Consider the following 24778-nt stretch of genomic DNA (forward strand, 5'->3'; position numbering starts at 1 on the left):
CCTGGGATCTGGCCCATTGGGAGGGGCAGCAGCATTCCCCATTCCCTGTGATCCCACTGGGAGGAGAGCTCCCTGTTAATCCCTCGGGAAATGGGATGTGGTGGTGGTGGTATCCTGGGATTTGGCACTTTGGGAATGGCAGCTGGCTCGGTGTTCCCATTCCTGTGATCCCAGTGGGGGAAGGCTCCAGGCTCAGGGCTGGCATTTGTCACCTGTGCCCTGCCAGGAGGGACAGGGGCCCTGCAGGATCCGTGGGCTGGGATCATTCCTGTTCCACGCTCCAGCATTCCCGAGGCTGGAATTCCTCTGTGCCTGCAAGCACAGGTGAGCCTTGTGGTTCAGGTCTCAGTCTGCTTCTCCCCATTCCCTGTCACTCCCAAATTCCCAAATCCCCAAATTCCCAAATGCCCAGACTCTTAAATCCCCAAATCCCCAAATGCCCAGACTCCAGGTGTGTGATGTCCAGCCCTGCAGTGGTGGCCTGGGCTGTGCTCCTGCTGTGATCCCTGGAATTGCAGGTGGGATTGTCCTCGGGGCGTGGCACGTGGTGTGGGGTGTGCACACCTGGGGGGTGCAGGTGTGCCTGGGATGTGCACATCTGTCTGGGGATGTGCAGACACACCTGGGGATGTGCACATCTGTCTGGGGATGTGCAGACACACCTGGGGATGTGCACACCCGTGTCTGGGATGGGCACGTGTGTGTGTGTGGGATGTGCACGGGGTTGGGATGTGACACTCTCTGGGATGTGCACACATGTCTGGGATGTGCAGCCATCTGTGGGACATGCACAGGTGTGCCTGGGGTGTGCCCAGACCTGTGGGACAGGCATGTCTGTGTGGGGAACATGCACACACGTGTCTGGGGTGTGCACACGTGTGTCACACACACACACACACACACATTTGGGATGTGCACACAGGTGTTTATGGGACATTCACACACATTTGGGATGTGCATACGTGTCAGACATGCACACACACACATTTGGGGTGTACACACGCGTGTCACACGTGTCACACACACGTTTGGGATGTGCACACGTGTCCCTGCTGCAGGAGCAGCTGCCGTGGAGCCCCTGTTCCCTCCTTTAGGAGCTGGAATCCCCCGGAGCCATCCCAGAACTGCTCCTGCCCCTCCAGAGGGATGGAGCAGCAATTCCCTCCTCTCCCTGGAGGATTGCACCGCTGGGGTGGCCCCAGAGTTCCTTGGGTTCTCCAGGAGCTGCAGGGCCCAGGAGTGTGAGGAGAACGTGGTGAAAATTCATTCTTTGTGGCAGTTGAACATTTCAGGGTTTGAAGGACATTTTAATGGGAAAAACAAATTGTTTTAGCAGTGTGAGTTGATTTTGTTTTATTTTTTTAAAGAGAACTTAGATTTCTAACAAGGGAAAATCACTGGTGGTCCCCACAAGTGCTGCTGTCGGTGAATTAACAAAAGGGGAAAAGTGTAAATAAGGACAATATGAAAATGACCGTGAATTCCATGAGTGGAAAGCTCTCATCCATTGCCTTAAACCTTTTCTCTTCGTTGTCCTTAGGGCATGCCAAACCAATCCATGGATTTACAAATGTACAGTAGCCCAATGTCAGTTTGTATAAAAGTACTGAGTGAAAATATTTATTATATGCATTGGAAAAAAAGGAAAAATACCCAACTAAACCCTGGTTTACCCGCTGAATGTTCCCTGTTCCTGTAGAAATCCTTGGACGTAATAAAAACCATCCGGTTATTTTGTGTTTCCTGAGGGGGAAAAGTGGGAGCAGAGGGATTTCCTGGCTGGTTTTTGGGGCTGGGATGGGATTTTGGGGATGATTTGGTGCTGTGACAGCGCTGCTTTGTCCCGGGAGTGGGTGTGAAGGGCGGCTCCTCCCTGGCAGCTTTTCTTCGGGAATGTTTTCCTAGCCTGGAGCAATCCCAAGGGATGGATTGGGAGCTGCTGTGTCTGCAGGAATGGGGAGGGATGAGGCCAGGGATGGATGGGATCCCTTGGAATTTGGGAACAAACTCTCAAGAAATTCCTTGTCCCATCAGCTGCACAAACCAAACCCCTCCAGGATCCAGGAGAGCTCTGGGATCCAGGAGCAAACCCCGGCGTGGGCATTCCCAGCTTTATCCAAACTTTGGGATGAACAGGCTGGGAGCAGAGCAGGGAAATCCCACCTTTGGCTCTTTCCAGCTGCTCCTGGTTTTCCTGCAGTGCTGAGCTCTCTGTAACTCCGATTTTCGGGTTTTTCTGGAGCATTTCCTACCTCTGGAGTAGGAAGAGCTAATTAAGGGTTGAAGGGTGTGGCCGTGCCGCTTTTCCATGGAGCAAAGTTCATTTTCCATGGAACAAAGCTCATCTTTCCTGGAAAGAAGCTGCTCAGAGAGCCTGGAAGGTGGGGATCCCAGTCTGGGACTGCTGGGGGAGCACAGGGATCAGAGCTGGGATCAGGATGTTTTCCTTCCCTGCAGGACTGAAGTCCCTGGATCTGCTTCCATGCCTGGTGCAGAGCTCAGCAATTCCCATTTCCTTCTCTGTGCTTGACATGTTTGATATTCCATGGGGATAATCCCTCCTGTGCCCTCACAGGGACACTGCTATGGATGTGGGAAGTTGGGAATTGTTGGGATTTGCTCGGATTTTGGGGGTTTTTCCCAATTTCTCCCCAGCTTTGTGTGACGTTCCTGGGTGGTGCCTTGGAGCATTCCAGCTGCTCCAGAGGGATGGGTGAGCCACGGAATCCTGGGATGATCTGGGATGGAAAGGACCTTAAATCCCATCTCATTCCATGGCCAGGGACACCTCCCCCTGTCCCAGGCTGCTCCAAACCCAGTGTCCAGCCTGGCCTTGGACGCTGCCAGGCATCCAGGGCAGCCACAGCTGCTCTGGGAATTCCTTCCCAACCCTTTGGATCTGCTGTGGCTGCCAGGATGAAATTCCTGATTATTTCACTGATGGAGCAAAGAGGAGATTCAGGATTTAAAAAAAAAGGGTGGAGGGAGAGGAAGAGGCTCCTGGAGCAGGAGCCAGAGCAGATTTATGGGAATCTGGGAGTTTTCCGGGTCACTGTCTGTGCCACCATCCCTGTGAAACCTCACAGCTGAATCCAGGGAGAGCTGCCCAAAATTCCAGACAGCCCTCTGAGGACCTGCTGGAGGCTCTGAGATCCAGGTGGGACAAAAACGAGGATCAGAGGGGGTTTCATCAACCTGGAAAATGGGGATCAGAGGGGGAGTTTTTTCCTGATGTAGGAAAGGGGAATTTTCTTGGGGAGGTTTTTCCTGGTGTGGAAAAAGGCAATTTTCCTGGGCAGTTTTTTCTTGGTATGGAAAAGGGGAATTTTCCTGGCCCTGTTTTTCCTTTTTTCCCTGGTTTTCCTTTGTGGAGACACCAAACACCTGCTGGGCTGTGTTGACTTCTTGGAGAACCAGGAGACCTCGACCATGAGTTCCCTCTGCCACAATCCCAACATTTAAATGCTTTTTAAAATCATTTTTTTAAACCTTGACACGTGTTGTCACACTCAGTTTATTTCAATAACAGTTATTATTGCTATAATAACATATATATATAATAATATTATTTCTTGTTTTTCCAGGAATCAGGGGGGAACCTATGGAAGTGTCAGCAGTAAATGAAGGCAGAATCAGGTTTCAAAAGGCAACTGCTGGTTCCTGAGTCTGACTAGAAAGTGGGAAAAATAGAAATAAAACCCCCCCAGGTGCTGCTGTCAGCAAATCCCACTCTGGGTTTCAGTAGTCGACCGAGGGAAGGCAAATGAGGCGCACAAATTCCTCATATTTGATGGTTCCATTCGGCCCAACTTTGGCTTCTTTTAGCAGGTCATCCACTGAAAAATGGGAGGATATCGTTGGGATGGGATGTTTGGGGGTGTTGGGGTGTTCAGAGGAAAGCAGCACTGCAGGATTTGGGGTTTGGGGGATTTTTGTTGGCAGTCACTTCTGGGATCAGGTGGGAGTTTCAAACTGGCACCAGTCAGCACCTGGATTTTAATGCCATGTGAAATTCTCTGGAGCAGGAATATCCATCTTTTTGTGTTCCACAGGGGGTAAAAAAAACCCCCAAAATTTAGTCCAGGTGGGCTTTTAGGTTTATTGTGCCCCTTGGAGCCAAATTTCTGATAAACTGGAGGAGTTTGGGGTTTTCACCTTGGTGTCTCCTGCTGGCACAACCCTTCCTTATCCCAGAGGCAGCTGCAGAGGAGGAGAAGGAAAAGAGAGGGGGGAAAAAAGAGAAAAGAGAAAAGAAAGAGAGGGAAAGGAAAGGAAATTTCAAGGAAAGGAAAGGAAATTTCAAGGAAAGGAAATGAAATTTCAAGGAAAGGAAAGGAAATTTCAAGGAAAGGAAAAGGAAAGGGAAGTTTGGTGGCAGTGGGAGTTGCAGGCACCTTCCTCCTCGGAGAGCTTCTCGCCCAGGCGGGTGAGCTTGGCGCGCAGCTCGGGCACGGCGATCACTCCTCTCTTCTGCCGGTCAATCATGGCCAGGGCCCTCAGGATCTCCTCCTCGGGCTCCTCCTGCTTCATCTGCCTGTACATGATGTTCAGGAAGGTGGAGAAGTCCAGCTCTGCGTTCCTGTCTGGGGAGGAAGGGCAGATCCCTTGGGAATGGCTCTGGCTGGGGGCTGCATCCAGGGCTAAATGCCCCCTGGTCCTCCCCCGGTTCCCTCTCCTGAGCTGGATTAGGGCACGTCACAAATGGGTTTTTTCTCCTAAAATCCCATTTATAACTCTGTTCAATTTGTGCTCTGAACTCTGATCCTGAATTTTTAATCCCCCCCCAACCTGATTTCACAATTCCTTGGGGTTTGTGCTTTGTTTTTCCCACAGATCTTCAGCTGAACCTCTTTCTGTGCTCTTCCACCTCTGCTGGTCGGCCTGGACAGCCTCCCACCCTCCAAGTCCACATTAAATATTTGTCTCCTGCTTTTTTAGGGATTTTAATGGCACTGTTTTAACCCGTGGGCTGGATTTAACACATCCCAGCAGCTTCTGGAGACTGCTCTGGGTGGTTGCTCCCTCCTGGAACATCCCAGCTCCAGAAAAACGGGATTTTCCCACGGTTGATCCCGGTTTTGGTGGCTGTGCAGGAGCTCACCAATCCTGTGCAGCTGCAGGTGTCTCTGCACCTCTCCCGGCGTGGGGCTGGCTCCCAGGCACCTCATCACTGCCAGCAGGTCCGAGGCTTTGATCTTCCCTTTTTGTTTCTTGTCGTACAGGGAAAAACATTCCTTGAACTCTAATTAAGAACCAAAGCTGGGTCAGCCGGCAGGATCCCATTGAGCCCCGCGCCGGGCCGGGCAGGATTCCAGCCGGGATCCGGTGTCGGCCCCGGCAGCGCCGCCTTTCCAGCAGGGCGATGGGCACGGGGGTGGCACCGGGGGAATGAAGGGCAATTAAAACCCCGAGTGCTAATTGGGGCCCTCCAGGCTGGGGAAGCGCGGCTGGGAGGGGAAAAGGGCGGAGAAACCGGAGGGGTTTGGGTAAAAGTGCTTTTCTTGCCTCGGTGGGGGTGGGAGAGGGACGGGGGAGGATGAGAAGGAAAAAAGAGGAAGGAAAAGAAAGAAGAAGGAAACTGAAGAAGGGAGAGGAGAGGATGCTGGAGAGGAGAGGATGCTGGAGAGGGGAGATGCTGGAGAGGGGGGATGATGGAGAGGGGGGATGCTGGAGGATGTTGCTGGTGGAATATTTTGGAGGTGGAGGCCGCCCAGTTCTGCCCCTCTCCCGCCCCGCTCTCCCGCGGCACCGCCGGCTCGCAGCTGACCCAGATCCGGCCGGGAGCTCTCCCCGCTCCCTCCCGCTGCAGAAACCCAGCCGGGGTTGGTGCCATCCCCGTCCTTGTCCCCTCTGTCCCCAGCCCTCGCTGCTGGGGATGCCCCGGGGGTGCCCCGAGGATGCTCTGGGGGACCCCCAAGGATGCCCCGGGGTGCCCGTGGGCGCCGTGGCCTCCCCTGGCCCGGCCGCCTCCTCCGCTCGCCAATCCCTCGGCGGAGCTGATCAGATTTGCAATAATACTCCTATTAATACTCTAATTAATACTCTCATTAATACCCTTGTTAATATCCTTATTTCAGCCTCCTTCGGCCGTTCCCGGAGCAATCCCAGCTCCGGGCGCGGCTCCCCTTTCCCAGTGGGAATTTGGATCCCCTGCGCCGCCTCCTTCCTCCTTCCTCCTCCTCCTTCCTCCTCCTCCTCCTCTCCCACGGCCCCGGATCCCCCAGGTCGGGACTGAGCCCCCGGAATTCCCGGGCTGCCTTCCTGGGCTCGGCAGCGGCTGCTCCCCTCTGCCGCTCCGTTGCTCTCGCCCTGCAGAATTCCCCTGGAACTGGGAGGATTTCCCTGTTTTTCCGGGCAGCAGATCCGGGGCAGCCGGGACTGAGGGACAGCGAGCCCAGCCTGAGACACTTTGGGGCGAAACCTCCATTTTTATATAAATGTCAATTTAATCTCGCTGATTGACGCCCGACGCGGGGCGAACCCGCACCTACCGTTAATTTGATCCTGGGACAGAAACTTTGCCTGGAGCAAAGAGAGAGAAAACAAAAACAAAAATAACAACCAAAGAGCAGCTTTAAAATGAGATCTGGGGGCGCAGAGGGGCCCGGCCGAGCCGCAGCGTCACTCACCATGGTTTTGGGGACAGTCCCTGGGGTTTGGGGTCCCGGCGGGAGCGGAGGCGGCTGCTGCCACTTTTGTGCTTTATTCGGGGCCGAAGTCCGGCGGGGCGGGCGGAGGTGTAATAAATACCCGCTGCCATGGCTACGGCAGCTGAGCTGCTGCCTCCTGCTCCTGCTCCTGCTCCTGCTCCTGCTCCTGCTCCTGCCGGGAAAAGCGAGTTCCCAGCCTCGGGACGGGGCTTTGCGGCTCTCTGGGTCCCCAAAACCACGGGTTTGATCATCCCAAAGAAGCGCGCCTGGCATTGAGCTGGGCTGCTGGGAGAGGAGGAGGAGGAAAATGCAAAAAATTTAAAAATTCCAAAGTAAAAATATGCCAAAATTTAAAAAGAGTCATAAATCCAAAAAGTCCAAAATTAAAAAAAAAATGAAATCCAAAAGTTTTAAAAAAAAATTCCAAAATATAAAAAAAAAATCCAGAAAATTCCAAAATAAATTTTAAAAATCCAAAGAATTCCAAAATAAAAAAAAATCGCAGAAAACTCAAAAATCCAAAAATTTTAAAAAAAAATAAATAAATAAAAGGAAGGGCTGAGGGCTCTGGAGAAGGGTGAGGGGGATTTCTGGATCTGCAGGAAGATTTGTAGGGAAGGGGTCTGGTTTTATCCCGAATTTCACCAGCAGATTTCCTCCTCCCACTGCTGGAGCTGCATCCCCAGAGCTGCCCAGCCCTGGCTCCCCATTTGGGCTGGTTTTGGGGAATTCTGAGGAATTCTCACCCCCTGAGTGAGAGCAGGAGGTGCTGGGGCAGAGATCCTTGGAGTTCTTGTTGGATTCTGGGGCTGGTTTTGGGGAACTCTGAGGAATTCTCACCCCCTGGGTGAGAGCTGAAGGTGCTGATGCACAGATCCTGGGAATTCCCCCCTGCCCAATGGATTTTGGGGCTGTTTGTGGGGAATCTGCCATCTGTGAGAGCTGGCAGTGCTGGTGGAGAGACCCCTGGAATTTTCCCCCTTCCTGATGGATTTTGAGTTGTTGAAGGTGCTGGGGCAGAGATCTTGGAATTCACCCCCTGCCTGATGGATTTTGGGTTGTTTTGTGGGGAATTTGCCATCTGTGAGAGCAGAAGGTGCTGATGCACAGATCCCTGTAAGTTCACCCCTGCCCAGGGGATTTTGGGGCTGTTTGTGGGGAATTGGCCTCTCCTGCCCCTGTGCTCAGCAGTGAGAGCGAGTTAATTAATTTTAATTAATCCCCTCCCTGACCAGCCGTAATCACCACACAGCCACCACCACTCAGGAATTTATTCCAAACACATGAATCTACATTAGAAAAACTAGATTTCTTCTTTCCCCCCCCCCCTCAAGAATATCAAAAGCTTAGAAACTGCCCTTGGCCGCGTGCAGGTTGTTCATGTGCAGGGTGTAGAAGGCCCAGGGCTCAGGGATGTAAATCACCCCGGGGTACTTCTTCCGGAGGATTTTGTCATTCCAGAGCCAGCCCACCCAGGCTGCGATCAGGAGCAGGGTGATGATGAAGGAGAGGAAGAGGAAGAGCCCGTTGCTGTCCAGCACCAGCCCCTTGCGCCTCTGGTGCATCACCAGGGCCATCATGGCGAAGAAGGTGAAGATGTAGAGGATGAAGATCTGGCCCTCCGTCACCAGGTACCTGTGGGGAGAATTCCTGGGGAGCTGGGGGAGCAATCCCAGATCTTCTGGGAGCAGTGGGGATCCTGGGATCACAGGGAGAGCGATCCCAGCTTTTCTGGGATCAGTTTTGATCCTGGGATCACAAGGAGAGCATTCCCAGCTCCTCTGGGAGCAGTTTTGATCCTGGGATCACAGGGGGAGCACTCCCAGCTCTTCTGGGATCAGTGGTGATCTTGGAATGCAGGGAGAGCATTCCCAGCTTTTTGGGGATCAGTTTTGATCCTGGGATCACAGGGAGAGCATTCCCAGCTCTTCTGGGAGCAGTTTTGATCCTGGAATGCAGAGAGAGCGTTCCCAGCCCTTTTGGGATCAGTTTTGATCCCGGGATTGCAAGGAGAGCATTCCGAGATTTCCTGGGATCAGTTTTGATCCTGGGATCACAGGGGGAGCATTCCCAGCCCCGCAGTGCAACAGCTGCCCTGGGGCACCCTGGGGAATGGAGCAGCTCTTCCTGGAGTATTCCTGGGTATTCCTGGAATATTCCTGTGGAATTCCCTCCCACCCCAAGGCACTCACCAGTAGTAGAGGCTGCTGGGCCCCACCAGGAGCAGGGCAGCCAGCGGCATCCGGCTCTGCTCCGCCGCGGGCGTGAAGCAGCCGGTGAAGTAAATGAACAGGATCAGGAAAAACGGGATGTACCTGGAAAAACCAACAGTGCCCAGAGCTGGGATGGGCCTGGAAGGGACTGGAACTCCCCCAGATCCACCCCACACCCAGAGCTGCTCCTGTGCTGAGCCTGGGGAAGGAGCAGCTGTGGGATTCCTGCTTCTGTGGGATTCCCTGCTCAGGGATTCCTGCTGCCTCCCCAGGGCACAGGAGGACTGGGCAGGTTCTTCCCTTTAAAGGGCTCCAAAGAACGGGGTTTGCTCCTTCCCAGCACTCCAGGAACCCCAAATCAGGCAGGAGAGATTTCCCCAGGATCACCTGGAGTGGATCCAGGCCCAGCCAGGCCTTCCTCTTGGGATGTTTGGGGTGTTTGGGATATTTGGAGTGTTTGGGGTATTTGGGATGCTTGGGGCACATCTGGGGGTGCTGGAGGAGGAACCAGCAGGAACCCTCTGTGCACCCCTGGAAGGACAAGCTGTTCCTCTGGCCCTCCAATCCTAAAATATCCCTCAGCAGAGGGGATTTCCCAGCGATTGCCAGATCCACCCTAATCTCGATCCTAATCCTAATCCAGCCCTGGCCAGCAGAACATTATCCCCAGCCAGCCCTGGCTCGGGGTTTTTCTTTTCCACTTTAAGCTCTGCCCTTGTCCCTGTGCCATCCCATAATCTCTGGACCTGCTGGGAATCACTCACCACATGGAGTGCCCCAAATATTCATCGTAGTAGTAGAGCAGCTCGAAGGAATCGATCTGTGACAGGACACAGGGGAGAGAATCCCAGTCAGCAAACCAGCCCATCCCAAACAGCTCCATCATTCAGAAATTCAGGTTTCAGAAGTGCCTGAGCCCAGCTCAGCCCCCTACCCAGCTCATTCAGAAATTCAGATTTTAGAAATGCCTGAGCCCAGCTCAGCTCCTAACCAAGGTCTCAGGTTTGAGGCTCTTTTATAATTTATAAATTCAGATTTTCGAAATGCTTGAACCCAGCTTGGCCCCTTACCAGGGTCTCAGGCTCGAGGTTCCTTTACCATTTATAAATTCAGATTTCAGAGCCCAGCTCAGCCCTCACCAGGGTCTGGGGTTTGAAGTTCCTTTACCATTTATGAACTCAGAGCCCAGCTGAGCCAGCTTTGAGGTTCCTGTACCATTTACAAATTCACATTTCAGATCCCAGCTGAGGCATCACCAGCATCTCAGCTTTGAGGTTCCTTTACCATTTACAAATTCAGGATTTACAAACCCAGCTCAGTCCCTCACCAGGGTCTGGGGTTTGAGGTTCCTTTACCATTGATGAACTCAGAGCCCAGCTGAGCCAGGTTTGTGGTTCCTTTGCCATTTATAAATTCAGATTTCAGATCACAGCTCAGTCCCTCACCAGGGTCTGGGGTTTGAGGTCCCTTTACCATTTACAAACCCTGCTCAGCCCTCACCAGGGTCTCAGGTTTGAGGTTCCTGATGATGGGGTTCTCCCTGACGGACAGGTGGTGCTGGTACCCGCTGAAGATCAGCCGGTGGTTCACCGAGTCTCCCACCAGGTGGATGCTGGCGCCCATCACGAAGGTGATGATGCTGACGTAGACCATGGACCTGGGCAGGGTCTTGGGGGACCTCTCGATGAGCTGCAGGCACAGGGAGGATGTGAGGAGGAGGAGGAGCAGCAGCAGGGATGTGGCAGCTCCTGCCCTCGCTGGGTTTGGGGGGGCTTTGTCAGAGCGCTCAGAAATTCATCACCAAAAATCCCAGAACATCCTGAGTTGGAAAGGACCCAAAAATCATCAAGTCCAACTCCTGAGTGAACTCATACTGGGGTCAAAGGCACAGGTTTTGTGTTTTCAGCACCAGGAGCTGATAGAGGTAGGCTGTGCTGGATTGCTTTCTGCAGGTAAGGCACCTGCATCTCACCAAAATCGAATTTCAGGCACTCTGCCTTTCACTGAAAGCTGCTACTAAAACAGATCCCAAGAGTTTCATGTCATAGCAGCAGCAGATAGCCTTGGTTTATTGGGACAGGAATTAGAAATGGCATTGTGTAATTTTAAATGAACCCAAGCTAAATATTCCAAGGCAAATATTGTCATTTTGCCAGCATTTGATGCTCCAAATCATGTGTTACAGGCCTGGTTTTAAACACTGGCCTTAGGTCTGAAGGTATAAACTCAGCAAATCCCTAATTCTAAAAGCTGTAACAACCTGTCCTGGTTTAGGGCAATGTGGAGAGGAAAACCTCTGAAGGGGTTTCTGCTGCTTTCACCCCCAAGAGTTGGTTTGGTTTGCTGTTAACGAGGGTTTCCTCATGAGAAGGCCGTGGTTCTCCCTCCTCTGCAGAGCATTGGGAGGCTGGATGTGCCCTCCAGTGGCAGCAGAGCCTCCAGCACAGAGCTCCTCACGCTTCCCACCCCGTCTGGACACTTCAGCATCCCCCAGGTGAACATTCTGGGATTCTGTTCCCTTTCTTCCCCATGGAACAGGATCCCCCCCAAAGTCTGACCCCACAGCCAGGAGGAGCTGAGTGCCACAAAACCCCTCGGGGCAATTTTTTGGCACCACTTTCAGGGCTGGGCTCTCTCCCTGCCCCATCTCGAGCACCTGAGGCTGGCTCAAGCCTCGGAACAGGAGCAGGGGTTTGGGAGGCAGCTCCACACTCAGCAGGGAAGAGCTCCCGAGGCAGATCCCAGCTCCAGGAGTTTTCCAGCTTTGGCTGGGTCAGCTCTGGGATCAGCCAGGGCCACCCCCCCTCCCTAAATCAGCTTTGCAGCCCTCCCCAAGCAGGGAAAAGCTCCTTATTTGTGTTTAATTTTGACCTTATTTGGGTTTAATTTGGAGGCTTAACTTTCCCTTCCCCTGAAGCTGCGGCACGGACGTCACAGGAGACCAAGGAGAGCACAAGGTCCTGGAGGGGACAGGAGGGTGGGACACGTCCTCCTGTGGGTGAGCCCTGCAGAAATCACCTGGGAAGGGGCAGCTCCCACATCCTGGATATTCCCTTTTTGCCCCCAGCCTTGAAATCCTCCCGGAATACCGAGTGGGAATCATTTCCACCCCAGGCCATAATTCAATTCCCAGCTAATGAAGGTTAAAATAGATTTATAATTGCTTTCTCCTGAAGTGTTTAATGGGAAAAGATTCTTAATGATCTGACAGGATTTCACCTCATGAATGCTTTATGGAATCCAGAGGTTGGCAGCTGGAGCCAGATAAATTCCAGCTCCAGACACAATTCCACTGTCAAAGATCAAGTGTAATTAAGCTCTGAACAATCCAGAAAATCCACTCTGCTTCCAGCTGCCTCCTAAGCCAAGGGTGGATGTTGTCCTAAAAACATCATTTGGGAAAAGGGCTCTGACCCCTCCCAGAGCCAGAACTCCAGGGGGAAGTGATTTGCTTTGGATATGCAGGAAATTGAGGTGCCCTTTAAAAGGGGGCACCACAAATCCCTCCTGGAGTGGGAAACTCTTCCTTGCTGGAAGGAATTTGGGAATAACCAACACCCTAAAATCCTCTGAGCCTTTGCAAAGCCTGGAATGGAAAACCCCTGAACATTCCCAGGTTTACCTTCAGCTCTGACTCCTCCTGGAGTCAGAATTCCAGGGGGATTTGCTCTGGACATGCAGGAAATGCAGGTGGCATCACAAATCCTCTTAACTCCTCCTTACTGGCAGGAATTTGGGAATAACCAACACCCTCAAAACCTCTGAAACTTTACAGAATTGGGAATGGGGAACCCCTGGACATTGCCAGGCTTACCTTCAGCAGCAGGAAGGGGGTGATAACGTTGTAAGCCATGTGGAAATAATCTCCAGCACTGGGTTTGTTCAGAGGGAACCATTCCAGAGGGAGGATGATCTGAGGAGAGAGGGAAGAGCAGCACATCAGCGATCATGGGAGAGGGAAAACGTTGGGATTGCTTGGGAATGCTCAGCTGGGCTTCAGGGGGTTGGCAGGGTCCAAGCTGGGCGGCTCATCTTGGAGCAAACTTCCCAAAAATCACCCTCTGGAAGTTCCCACTCCCAGCCCTGCCCGCTGCTGGCAAGCTGCGTGGTCAAGGAAGGCATCTGGGATTCCTGGATCTTCCTGACCCTTCTGCCAGCTTCCAGCTCGAAAAAATTCCATTGAAATGGAGTGGCCACTCCTGGAAACTGCAGCCCCAAGCTCTGGGATACAGGCAAGGAATGGGGAAGAGCAGGAGGAACCTCCCAGGTGTGAAACAGAGAACAGGGAATGGCCCTCCAGACACTGGAGCTGGCTTGGCCCCAGTGCCACCAGAGCAGGGCAGTGGTCCCAGCTCCTCCAGGACAACCCCCTGGGGCAGGGGACAGCCCTGGGGACCCCCTGGCCGTGCCCCCTCACTCACCATGGCGATGGGGCGCCCGAAATCCAGCACCCAGTTCTGCAGGGTGAAGTAGAACCACAGGTCCAGGTGGAACGGGGACGTCTTGAAGGTGTCCTCGGCCTTCACCGCCCCGTGCCTGGAGGGGACAGAGGGACACGGAGCCCTGGAGCAGCTCTGGGAGCAGGCAGAGCTGCCAGCCCACGCCAAAGCTGTGCCTCCCTGGCTCTGGGAGCCACGGGATAACAAAGCTGAGGAGCAGGCAGGACAGGAGAGCACCAAGCTGTCGCCGTCCCTGACCCGTCCCTGTGGGGAGGCTCCTCCTGGTCTCTTCAGCAAGGTGAAAAGTGCTGAATTAAGTGCAACTATTTTTAACTTTTGCATGATGAAGCAAAATCCCAACTCCCGGGAGTTGAGCCGAGGGCTGAAAATGCGGCGCTGCCCGGTGGAATTCCAGCACCGGGATGCTCGGGATGCAGCGTCACCTGCAGCTCCTGCTCCCAGCACCCTCTGCCGAGGATCCGACCCCGACGGAGCCTTCCCGTGAGATGCCCCCCCAGCACCTCTGGACCTTCACCTCCCGGCAGGAAAAGCGGATCAATGCCTCTCCTGCTGCCGAGACCAGCGCGGGATCAGCTGGAGCAGCCCCGAGCTTGTGCTGCCCGTGGTCCAAAGTCCATGGAAGTATCCCTGCCCATGGACCGACAGGATCTTTAAGGTCCCTTCCACCCCAAACCACTCTGGGACGGTTCCACGAACCCCGAGAGCTGGAGGGTGAGGATGGGCTACCCTGGATGAACTGGGAATGCTGCAGCTCCCTGGAAGAGTCTGCCAAACCCTGGATCGGCCGGGATAACCCAGGTACGCTGGGATGCCCCGGACAAAGCCGAGTGGGGCAACCTTGGGAGACCCCGACCCTGGGGATATCCCGGACCCCGACCCTGGGGATACCCGGGACCCCGACCCTGGGGATATTCCGGACCCCGACCCTGGGGATACCCGGGACCCCGACCCTCGGGATGTCCCGGATCCCGACCCCCGGGATATCCCGACCCTAATAATGCCCCAGACCCCGCAGCACCCGGGGGTGGTACCCGGGAAGAGGCCGGGCTGTCCCGGGGGGCTCGGGGCGGACTGAGCCAGGGGGGTGGGATGCGGTGAGGATCCCCAGTGAACCCGGGATGGATTTTCCCGTTCCCGACCCCGCCGAGCCCCGGCCGCGCTCACCTGCCCGGGTAGAGCGGCCCGGCGGGCGGGGGCGAGCCCGGGGCCGCGGCCGGGAACGGCCGGCGCCGCGCCGAGCCCTGCATCCGCCCGGCCCGGGGCTCCCGGCGCCGCTCCCGGAGCCGCTGCCGCTCCTGCGGCGCTGCCGGTGCCGATCCCGCTGCCGGCCCGGCCCGCGGAGCAGCGGCGGCTGCGCGGGGGCGGCCCCGGGCCCGCCCGCCGGGGCGGGGGCAGCGCCGGCCGCGCTCCGCTCCTTCCCCGGCCCCGCTCCTTCCTCGCTCCTTCCCCGGCCCGGCCGCCCTCCTTCCCCGGCCCGGCCCCGCTCCTTCCCCGGCCCGGCCGCCCTCCTTCCCCGGCCCGGCCCCGCTCCTTCCCCGGCCCGGCCCGGCTCCTTCCCCGGCCCGGCCGCCCTCCTTCCCCGGCCCGGCCCCGCTCCTTCCCCGGCCCGGCCCGGCCCCGCTCCTTCCCCGGCCCGGCTCCTTGCCCAGCCTGGCTCCTTGCCGGCAGGTCCGGGCTGCGATGGGCGCACCGGAATGCTCCAGAGTGGGATCAGAGAGGCTGGCAGGGAACGCTCCGGGCATTGCGGGCCAATCCATCGCTCCGAGCCCCAGGTTCATTGGGAATGAGGAGCTGGAGCTCTCCGTGGGTCTGGCTTTTCCCGAGTTTCCATCTCCCTGGGTCGTTCGCAGGGGTTGCCCCGCTCTGTTCCCTGCCTGCTCTCGGTTTTGGCTGGATAAATCCATCGAGATGGGGTCACGCCCAGGCAGGGAGGGATTCGCAGCCCTCGGGGCTGAGTTTGCACTCTCTGGGGTTTGGAGTTTTGGGTCTAAACCAGGAGGTGCATCCTGCCAGGATTATCCCAGGTTGCTCCCAGCCCTGTCCAACCTGGCCTTGGACGCTTCTAGGGCTGTGGCAGCCACAGGCAGGGCCTCCCCACCCTCGCAGGGATGAACGTTTGAGGCACCAAACCCCTCCTGGAGGGCTTGGTCTGGGCACAGAGGCTCCATCATCCCTGGGATGGGAGCTCCGTGTGTCACTCTGTGTCCCCGTTCCCTTGGGTGTGCACGATGTGACACAGGATGGGAACAGGACAATCCCTGGGAGCTGCTGTATATTCCAGTGAGGAATTCCGGCCTGGAATTCTGGTCCTACCAAAGCTGAGGGGGCTCCCAGAGGCAGCAGAAGGGAGATCTTGGTCCCTCTGGAGGAGCAGGGGACCCTCCCCACGTCATCCCTGCAGGACAGGGACAGGCACCTGGGAAATATCCCTGAAAAGTGGAGGAGATCACTGAGATAAGGGAGCCACTTAATCTTACCAGGACCCTGCTTATCACCCTGTGCCTGACACGGCTACGTGGCTCTAAACAGGGCTGGCCACGGCCTGGCTCGTGTCCCCTCGTGTCCCCTCGTGTCCCCCGGGCTCTCCGGGCTCCGGCTGCTGCTCCATGAATAATGCACATCCCACAAAGAGCCCTGGCTCCGGTGTCAGGACTCCAAGTTAAAAATTTACGGGGCTGAGACCGGATCCCCCACAGGACAATGGGGCAGCAGATGGGCCCGGGGTGGTGTCCCCTTACTGCTGGTGTCACCAGCAGCCAGGGAGGTGGCCCAGCAGGGGGGTGAGGTGACAGGCGTGTGACAAGGCCAGTGATGGTGTCCCCAAAACCACGGGTGAGGGTGCTGTGTGTGCTGGGGGCATGGCTGAGGTGATGGGAGCTGCTGGGTCTGGCTTAAAAACCCCAAAGTGAGCCAAACCCAGCCCAACCCAGCTCAGCTGGACCCAACTGAGGTCAGTACAGTCTAACCCAACTCAACCAGCCCAGCCCAACTAAACCCAGCTCAGCCAAACCCAGTCCAGCTGAACCTGGCCCAGCCCAGCCCAAATGAAAAAATTCCAGCCCAACCCAACCCCGTCCAACTAACCCAACCCAACTCAAACCAGTCCAACCCAAGCCAGTCCAACCAACCCAACCCAATCCAATCCAGTCCAACCAACCCAGTCCAACTAATCCAACCCAATCCAGTCCAACCCAGTCCAACCCAACCCAACCCAATCCAGTCCAACCCAGGCCAACCCAACCCAATCTTGCTCCCCACACTCCCTGACAGGAGGGTCAGGCTCAGCTCCCAGGCAACAGGGACAGGATTTCAAGGCATTTTCTTAAACTGCACCAGAGTTGAGGTTTAGGATGGACATCAGGAAGAATTTCCCCATGGAAAGGGTGGTCAGGGGCTGCCCAGGGGGGTTTGGAGTCCCCATCCCTGCAGGAGTCCAAGGAATTCCTGGCCGTGGTGCTGGTGACATGGTGGGGACCGGGCACAGCTGGGACTCGGTGACCTCGGTGAGGTGTTTTCCAGCCTCAGTGGTGGTGCAGTGGAAATGAGGATGAAAAGCTGAGCTGTGGACACAAGCAGTTGTCTGTGTTATTTATTGTGTTTTGGGGACACTCAGCCGTGCCCTGGTGGTGCCACTGATGCCCTAAGTTTGAGCTTTATCTATTTCCCAGATTCTGTATCGCATTGGTGTATAACTGAACTTCGTACAGAGCGTTAGCAGTTCTCACAGCTCAGTCACACAGAACAATCCTTTTCCAGCCCCAGAACCAAGGACACCGCTGCAGCTCCAGGCCCAAAAAGTGCAAACAGCAGCGAATTGAGGAGAGCAACCTGGGAGGATGGGACTGCATCACCTGGAGCTGGAATTGGACAATTACCCCCAAAATGGAAACGGATCAAAACTTATAAAAGTGTGCAAATCTGTGACCTGGAGTCCATCTCGGGTGTAGCCACGGCCAGGCCCTTGTCCTTTCCGAGGTGTATCCTCTGAAGGCCTTTAATAAACGCCTATTTTATCCTTTGCCTCTGCCCGGCTCAGTTCCAGGCAGCCCCTCGGGCACCGCCGCCTCGGCCTGCGCGCCGGGAGCGCCTTCCCGGCCGGGCCCCGGAACGGCCTGCCCGGGCGGCCGCTGCCGGCCGGCCCCGCCGCGGCGGGCGGGCGCTGCCGAGCGGTTCCGGGGCGGAGCGCGGCGGTGCCGGCCGGGCCCGCGCTCCGGGCGGGGGGGCCGCGCCTTGCCTGCCGGGCGGCGGCTGCGCTCCCGCCGGGGCCGGGGCACGGGCAGGGGCCGGGGGCGGCGCGGGGGGCGGCGGGCCCCGGGGCGGCCGCATGTGCGCCCCGCGGGGCGCCGCGCCAGGACGGAGCGGGCCGGGGCAGAGCCGGGCCGGCCGGAGCGGGGCCGTTGCGGGCGGCGGGGCCGCGCGGAGGCGGAGGCGGCCATGGAGGGGCTGGCGGGGTACGTGTACAAGGCGGCCAGCGAGGGCCGCGTGCTCACCTTGGCCGCGCTGCTGCTGAACCGCTCCGAGAGCGACATCAAGTACCTGCTGGGCTACGTGAGCCAGCACGGCGGGCAGCGCTCCACGCCGCTCATCATCGCCGCCCGCAACGGGCACGCCAAGGTGGTGCGGCTGCTGCTCGAGCATTACCGCGTCCACACGCAGCAGACCGGCACCGTCCGCTTCGACGGGTACGTGAGGCCCGGCGCGGCCGGCCCCGGGCGCGGCCTGGGCTGCGGGGAGAGCGGGGCTGGGAGGGCCTGCGGGCCTCGGGCGGCTCCCGCTGTCCCGGGGCTTGGCGGGGCTTGGGAGCCTTCTCCAGCGCAGGGTGTTCCGTGAGCCGATGGGCCTCGTGGGTTCCGTGCTGGGTTCTGTTCAGCCCCGGCTCTTCTGTGACGTGCTGGTCCTTGTGGTCCCAGCTCAGATTATTCCGTGACTTGGTGGTGCTTGTGGATCTCTTCCAGCAAAGTATTCTGTCACTTGGTGGCCCTTGTGGGTATTTTTCAACTCGGGCTATTTTGTGATTTGGTGGTACATGTGGAGCCCTTCCAGCTCAGGCTGTTCCTGGACCTGGTCCCTGTGGGGCCCTTCCAGTTCTGTGTTTTGTGACTTGATGGCCCTTGAGGGCTCTTTTCAGCTTGGGCTCTTCTGTGACTTGGTGGTCCTTGTGAGCCCTTCCAGCTCAGTGTCACTCCATGTCCTTGTGGGGCCCTTCCAGCTCAGGCTGTTCCATGACCTGGTGGTCTTTGCGGGGGGCCTTCCAGTTCTGTGTTTTGTGACTTGATGGCCCTTGTGGATTCTTTTCAACCTGGGCTCTTCTGTGACTTAGTGGTCCTTGTGGTCCCAACTCAGACCATTCCATAACTTGGTGATTCTTGTGGGCCCTTCCAGCTCAGGATTCTGTCACTGAATGTCTGGGGAGCTCTTCCAGCTCAGGATTCTGTCACTTGTTGGTGCTTGTGGGTCTCTTCAGCTCAGGATTCTGTTGATGTCCTTGTGGGTTCTTTCCAACTCAGTTTTGTGACTTGGTGGTCCTTGTGTGTCCCAGCTTGCATTATTCTGTGACTTGGTGGTGCTTGTGTCTCCCTTCCAGCTCAGGACATTGTGTGACCTTGTGGCCCTGGTTGGCCCTTTCCAGCTCGGCATTCTGGGCTTTGATGGCCCTTGTGTGGCCCTTCCACCATCAGATTCCGTGACCTGGTGGCCCTGGTAGGCCCCTTCCAATCCCATTCTGGCCCTTGTGGGTCCCTTCCAAGGCTGTGCAGTGATCTGTGATCCCTTCCCTGCCCTCTGTGGGGCTCCCAGGAGGATCTGTTCTCTGATTTCCCCAGGCTCAGAGGGCAGCCTGACAGGTCAGCAGTGCCCAGGGCCTGCCCTGCTGCTGTTTTTAGAAATGAATTCATGACATCCCCACCTAAACATCACATGGGTGTTGGAGGCCACAGTGAGGTCACAATTTGGTGATTTTCTGGTAAAAATGCCTGTCTGGTTGGAGATCCCACCTGATGCTTTATGAGCCATAAATGATTTTTCCATTTAGGAATTCCCCACGTGAAGCTGTGGCCAGGATAATATTCACAGCCCAGAGAGTTTCTGCTGGGCCAGAGTGGCCTTTTTGGGACAATTTTGCTGCTGCAGGTGACAGTGCCATCAGGAAGGGTTCTCACACTGATCAGTTTTCACATGCAGAACCACTTCCCTGTGTAGTTTTGATTTTTATTCCTTCCTTTTCCCGTCCAGCTCTGTTTGGGGTTTTTTTTTGGTGTGTGTGGTTTTTTTTTTTGTGTTGTTGTTGTTGGTTTTTTGGGGGTTTTTTTTGTTTGTTTGGGGTTTTTTGGTTGGTTGGTTGGTTGGGTTTTTTTGTGGTTTTTGTTTTTTGGTTCTTTTTCCCCAGTCAGAATCAGGTTGAGAATTCCCAGGATGAGAATTCCTGGAGGAAGGACCTCCTGACAGACAGCAGATGCTGGATTTTTGCCTGGCTGGGGTGGGGATGTTTTCCAGAGGCTGTGCCTGGCACGGATTGAAGGAGGAGTTGTGGGAGGCACAATGGATGCAGAGAGAGGAGCAGAGCCCATGTGATCCCCAGGGATTGTTGTTCCTCAGATAAGGTGGCTCTGCAGCTCCTCTCCCTTGGGCTTTCCACTTGGAACCTCAAAATGCCAACAGGGTTCATAAAAAATCCCCCTTCCCGACTCTCCTCCTGCTTCAATACATAAATATTTTCGTGGAGTTATTTACAGAATCTGGAACTTCTCACTGGGAGTTCTCTCTGAGATCTTGAAGAGCCTCTGGAGGTGTTGGATTTACAAACAGTTGCTGTGGAGCTGCGAGGGCTTTATAATAATTAAAAATCGCTGTGAAAAGGAAATTTCAGCTGATCTTGCCATATTTTAACTTTGGGAAAAGTGGCTGTTTGGAAGTATTTGTCCTTCCTGTGTGTTTGGGATGTGCCTTGAGGGTGTGTGAATCCTGCCTGTTTCTTCATTTAAATCCTTCAAAAGCCAGGGAATGGGAAAGGCAAATCCTTTATTTTGTGTGCTGGGTTTGAGGGAATGAAAACAGCTTAAAAAGAAGGACCTGTCCCCTCATTTCCCCGTTATTCATGTGACACAGATCTGTGGAGCAGCCCAGCTCAGAACTTCTGCTTTTTTGGGTTTTATTTTCTTCCTGAGGTTCCATTTGTGTCACCAGGCTGCCGGGCTGCTTCAGGGCACAGGATCTCAAATAGGGAAGCACTGGGGAACTGCAGCTCAGGGAGAGGGGGCAGGGGAAGTGATCAGAAATTTTGGAGCCAGGGCTGTTGCTAGTGTCTAAATCTGATTTTTTTTTTGTGTCATAATATCCATTTTAAGGTTTTTCTCAGTCTTTATTATGTTACTTGGTGGCGCTGGAGGGATAATTTTAGAACTCTTCTTGCCAGACCTCTCTAAACTGAGGCTGGAGTTTGTAAGTGGGATCTCCAAGGCGGCCAAACCCCTTTGGCCGCTTTGAAGCTCCAACTTCCAAGGCTCCACGTGCTCCCTTGGCCGTGGTGATCCCGGTGAGTTCCTTGGAACCCAGGGATGGGCTGGCTGTGAAATCCCCGTCGATGGCTGGGTGTGGGATGCTTTTGGAAGAGCGTCAGCCTAATCCCCTGTCCTCTCGTCCGCAGCTTCGTCATCGACGGCGCCACCGCGCTGTGGTGCGCGGCCGGCGCCGGCCACTTCGAGGTGGTCAAGCTGCTGGTGAGCCACGGCGCCAACGTCAACCACACCACGGTGACCAACTCGACGCCGCTGCGGGCGGCCTGCTTCGATGGCCGGCTGGACATCGTCAAGTACCTGGTGGAGAACAACGCCAACATCAGCATCGCCAACAAGTACGACAACACCTGCCTGATGATCGCGGCCTACAAGGGCCACACGGACGTGGTGCGCTACCTCCTGGAGCAGCACGCCGACCCCAACGCCAAGGCCCACTGCGGGGCCACCGCCCTGCACTTCGCCGCCGAGGCCGGCCACCTGGAGATCGTCAGGGAGCTGGTCAAGTGGAAGGCGGCCATGATGGTCAACGGCCACGGCATGACGCCGCTCAAGGTGGCCGCCGAGAGCTGCAAGGCCGACGTGGTGGAGCTGCTGCTGGCCCACGCCGACTGCGACAGGAGGAGCAGGATCGAAGCTCTGGAGCTGCTGGGGGCCTCCTTTGCCAACGACAGGGAGAACTACGACATTTTGAAGACTTACCACTATTTATATTTAGCCATGCTGGAGAGGTACCGCGACAGCGAGAACGTCATCGAGAAGGAGGTGCTGCCGCAGATCGAGGCGTACGGAAACAGGTCGGAATGCAGGACCCCTCAGGAATTAGAGTCCATTAGGCAGGACAGAGATGCCCTTCACATGGAAGGCCTCATAGTGCGGGAGAGAATCCTGGGCTCGGACAATATCGACGTCTCCCACCCCATCATTTACCGGGGCGCGGTCTACGCGGACAACATGGAGTTCGAGCAGTGCATCAAGCTCTGGCTCCACGCCCTGCACCTGCGGCAGAAGGGCAACAGGAACACCCACAAGGACCTGCTGAGGTTCGCTCAGGTCTTCTCCCAGATGATCCACCTGAACGAGCCCGTGAAAGCCAAGGACATCGAGAGCGTCCTGCGCTGCAGCGTGCTGGAGATCGAGCAGGGCATGGCGCGCATCAAAACCACGCCGGACGCCGACATCCACACGGCCATGGACAACTACGAGTGCAACATCTTCACCTTCCTCTACCTGGTGTGCATCTCCACCAAGACGCAGTGCAGCGAGGACGACCAGTCCCGCATCAACAAGCAGATCTACAACCTGATCCACCTGGACCCGCGCACGCGCGACGGCTCCAGCCTGCTGCACCACGCCGTCAACTCGGGCACGCCCGTGGACGACTTCCACACCAACGACGTGTGCAGCTTCCCCAACGCCCTGGTCACCAAGCTCCTGCTGGACTGCGGTGCCGACGTCAACGCCGTGGACAACGAGGGGAACAGCCCTCTGCACATCATCGTGCAGTACCACCGGCCCATCAGCGACTTCTTGACGTTGCACTCCATCATCATCAGCCTGGTGGAGGCCGGCGCCCACACGGACATGACCAACAAGCAGAAGAAAACCCCTCTGGATAAAAGTACCACCGGGGTGTCCGAAATCCTCCTTAAAACTCAAATGAAGCTGAGTCTCAAGTGCCTGGCTGCCCGCGCCGTGCGGATCTACAACATCAGCTACCAAAACCAGATCCCCAGAACTCTGGAGGAGTTTGTCCAGTTCCACTAGGCCGTGTCCAACTTTTTGTGGTGGTGCTATCCCGGGACGACACCAGACAGCAGAATACACTCATGTCCATGAAGTTGTTTTTCTCCATTCCTTTGGTTTTGGGTTCCTCTGGATTCTGTCTGCGGCCTCAGTTCTCGGGTGGAGATGGTGGAGGGCGGGGGGCGGGAAAAGCCACATCGTTGTCCTGTAGTTGAATCTGATGTTTGAGATTTTGGTCCTTTTCTGTTTTTGATTAAATGAATCCCTTCGTTAGCTCTTGGTTTTCTAAATGACACGAGAAGAATCCCCCAGGTAATTCCTGTCAAACGTTTCGTGTCTGACACGATTCGCACAATTGGGTTTCAAACTCCTCGCAGTGAGGTGGGAAAAGAAAAATTGGGAATTCTGTGGTAGTTGGGTTAAAAGTGGAGTGTCCACCTCCAGAGCGGTGTGTTGCTCTCGTACCTCACTGTGCGTTTTATGCCTTTCAGCTCATGCTGAAGATGTTGGTTTAAAAGTTGTGTTTTAAATAAAAATTTACAGCTACAAACGTGAGGGATGCTCTGTTAGGAAATGCAGGTGGAAATTCAGCTCTGAGGGGCTGAATTCCATTATCAAGCTCTTCACTGACGCTGCTCCAGTAAGTATTGAATAACCTATGGACAAAAAGCCACTTCCACGCCGACCGAAAATAACCGCAATCATCGTTTCTTTCTCCGTAGCTCCGTCGCTCCTATCCAGACATCATGCATGGATCCCTAGGAACTGGGTAGGGAATTTGTGTTTGTGTGTGTCCCAACATTTCAAACTGCTTTGGACTTGGGTTTTGTTCTGTTGTTTCGATGCTCAACACGCACCTTTTTTTTGACTCAAAGTCTGTCCAGCTGCACTCTTGGATTCCAGATGCTGTATCTTCCTAACGGAGCCGTCTGCCGCCAAAGAGAGTCTTCCTTGAACCTGGCTTTTCCAAGAAGCGTTGGAGTCTGTGCCTCCCTGAATTGGACTCGAGGATTTTTCATGGTTTTTACTCCTTCCAGTGGGAAAAAAAAATCTCTTCTTAAAACTGATTTTTACAAAAAAATGAATTTCTCCTCTCATCAGCCTCTTTGCTGGTGAGCGAGTGATTGTACGGGGACGTTGTGGCTGGAGAACTTTGGGAGAAGTGGCAGAAGCTCCGGCAGGAAAATGTCACTTGTTGGGGCAAGGCTCCTGAACCCTCTGTTCCTTTCCCACGCAGCTTTTTAACCGTCAGGATGAACGAATGTTCTGTGGGGTTTTTTAAAAAACAATCCAGGTAGAACTTTCAGGCGAGATTTGGGGCACACGTTTCTATTTGTATGACAAAGAAATAAACATTGAATGTGGAATTACCTTGGAATTCTTGTTTTTTGTCCGGGGTTTGTGTCCTCTGAGGGAAAAGCTTTCGGGTCAGGTTTAGGTTCTCCAGAGAAGCTGTGGCTGCCACATCCCTGGAGGTGTCCGAGGACAGGTTGGAGCAGTCTGGGATAGTGGAAGGTGTAATTTTCCTGAGGAGAGGGTTCCAAGGTAACAATAAAAATTCCTGGTTGTTGATTCCACAATACTTCCGAGTGGTGGAAGGTCTTTGCTGTGGAAAAGCTGCTCCTGCCTCCGGCCTGTTCCCGGTGGTTGTTATCCTGCTTCCCGGTGAATTCCTGCTGCTGCTGTCATGGAATGCTGTCCTGCCACCTTCCAGTGCCACCAAGAGCCCTTGGCAAAGGGTAGGGAGTACCTGTGGATGCAGCCTTGGGAATGCTGGGACCTTCTCCAGGGTCTGGAATTTTCCTCCCAAGCATTAAACACTGTGAGGTTGCCCTTGCCCTCCCTGTTATTTAAAGCCCCTGATAAAATTCCTTGGAGGCTCCAGGTGCTGTTTTTATACTTTATATTTTTATGTATAGACACACATATATATTTTATGTATATACATACACACACACATATATATACACACACATATATATACACACATTTTATATACATACATTAGGCTATATTTGTACACACGTGTATATATATTTTTTTTTAAAAGTCTAGAAATAAATTTATTTATAAATCTATATGCACATATAGTATGTGTGTAGATATATATCTATAGATATAAACCCACAAATATATATAAAATATATGTGTGTGTGCACATATATTTTATATGTAAGTGAATATAATTAAATATATAG

At 54.9% G+C, this 24778-nt stretch overlaps 3 protein-coding genes across 3 annotated transcripts; 1 reads left to right on the forward strand and 2 right to left on the reverse strand.

Moving 5' to 3' along the window:
• Positions 1–3738: 3738 nt before the first annotated feature.
• On the reverse strand, positions 3739–7304 carry CALML4 (calmodulin like 4; the record flags this gene model as incomplete). Its single annotated transcript, XM_084213513.1, has 5 exons — positions 6630–7304; positions 6492–6522; positions 5102–5242; positions 4395–4583; positions 3739–3836 (listed from the first exon to the last, which is right to left on the reverse strand). Exons 1-5 carry the CDS (start codon positions 6921–6923, stop codon positions 3739–3741), a joined length of 753 nt encoding a protein of 250 aa, XP_084069639.1. The 5' UTR covers positions 6924–7304.
• Positions 7305–7973: 669 nt separating this feature from the next.
• CLN6 (CLN6 transmembrane ER protein) lies at positions 7974–14661 on the reverse strand. Its single transcript, XM_084213939.1, has 7 exons — positions 14488–14661; positions 13285–13399; positions 12678–12776; positions 10364–10552; positions 9628–9683; positions 8843–8965; positions 7974–8285 (listed from the first exon to the last, which is right to left on the reverse strand). The coding sequence occupies exons 1-7, from the start codon at positions 14568–14570 to the stop codon at positions 7997–7999; spliced, it is 954 nt and encodes a 317-aa protein (XP_084070065.1). The 5' UTR covers positions 14571–14661; the 3' UTR covers positions 7974–7996.
• A 2970-nt stretch (positions 14662–17631) lies between these two features.
• Positions 17632–23939, forward strand: FEM1B (fem-1 homolog B). The gene is made up of 2 exons (XM_084213937.1): positions 17632–18005; positions 20966–23939. Exons 1-2 carry the CDS (start codon positions 17758–17760, stop codon positions 22599–22601), a joined length of 1884 nt encoding a protein of 627 aa, XP_084070063.1. The 5' UTR covers positions 17632–17757; the 3' UTR covers positions 22602–23939.
• The last annotated feature ends 839 nt before the right edge of the window (positions 23940–24778 follow it).

Source organism: Fringilla coelebs, assembly GCF_963513975.1.
Source record: "Fringilla coelebs genome assembly, chromosome: 12".
In the NCBI taxonomy this organism is placed as follows: domain Eukaryota; kingdom Metazoa; phylum Chordata; class Aves; order Passeriformes; family Fringillidae; genus Fringilla; species Fringilla coelebs.

What these genes read in the sequence shown, in the direction of transcription:
- CLN6 (XM_084213939.1), bottom strand. Translation starts at nt 14,570, where the DNA reads ATGCAGGGCTCGGCGCGGCGCCGGCCGTTCCCGGCCGCGGCCCCGGGC. An exon ending in TCGGGCGCCCCATCGCCATG is followed by an intron (nt 12,777 to 13,284) that starts GTGAGTGAGGGG and finishes CTCTCTCCTCAG; the next exon opens with ATCATCCTCCCTCTGGAATG. An exon ending in TATTTGGGGCACTCCATGTG is followed by an intron (nt 8,966 to 9,627) that starts GTGAGTGATTCC and finishes TGGTTTTTCCAG; the next exon opens with GTACATCCCGTTTTTCCTGA.
- FEM1B (XM_084213937.1), top strand. Translation starts at nt 17,758, where the DNA reads ATGGAGGGGCTGGCGGGGTACGTGTACAAGGCGGCCAGCGAGGGCCGC. An exon ending in GGCACCGTCCGCTTCGACGG is followed by an intron (nt 18,006 to 20,965) that starts GTACGTGAGGCC and finishes TCTCGTCCGCAG; the next exon opens with CTTCGTCATCGACGGCGCCA.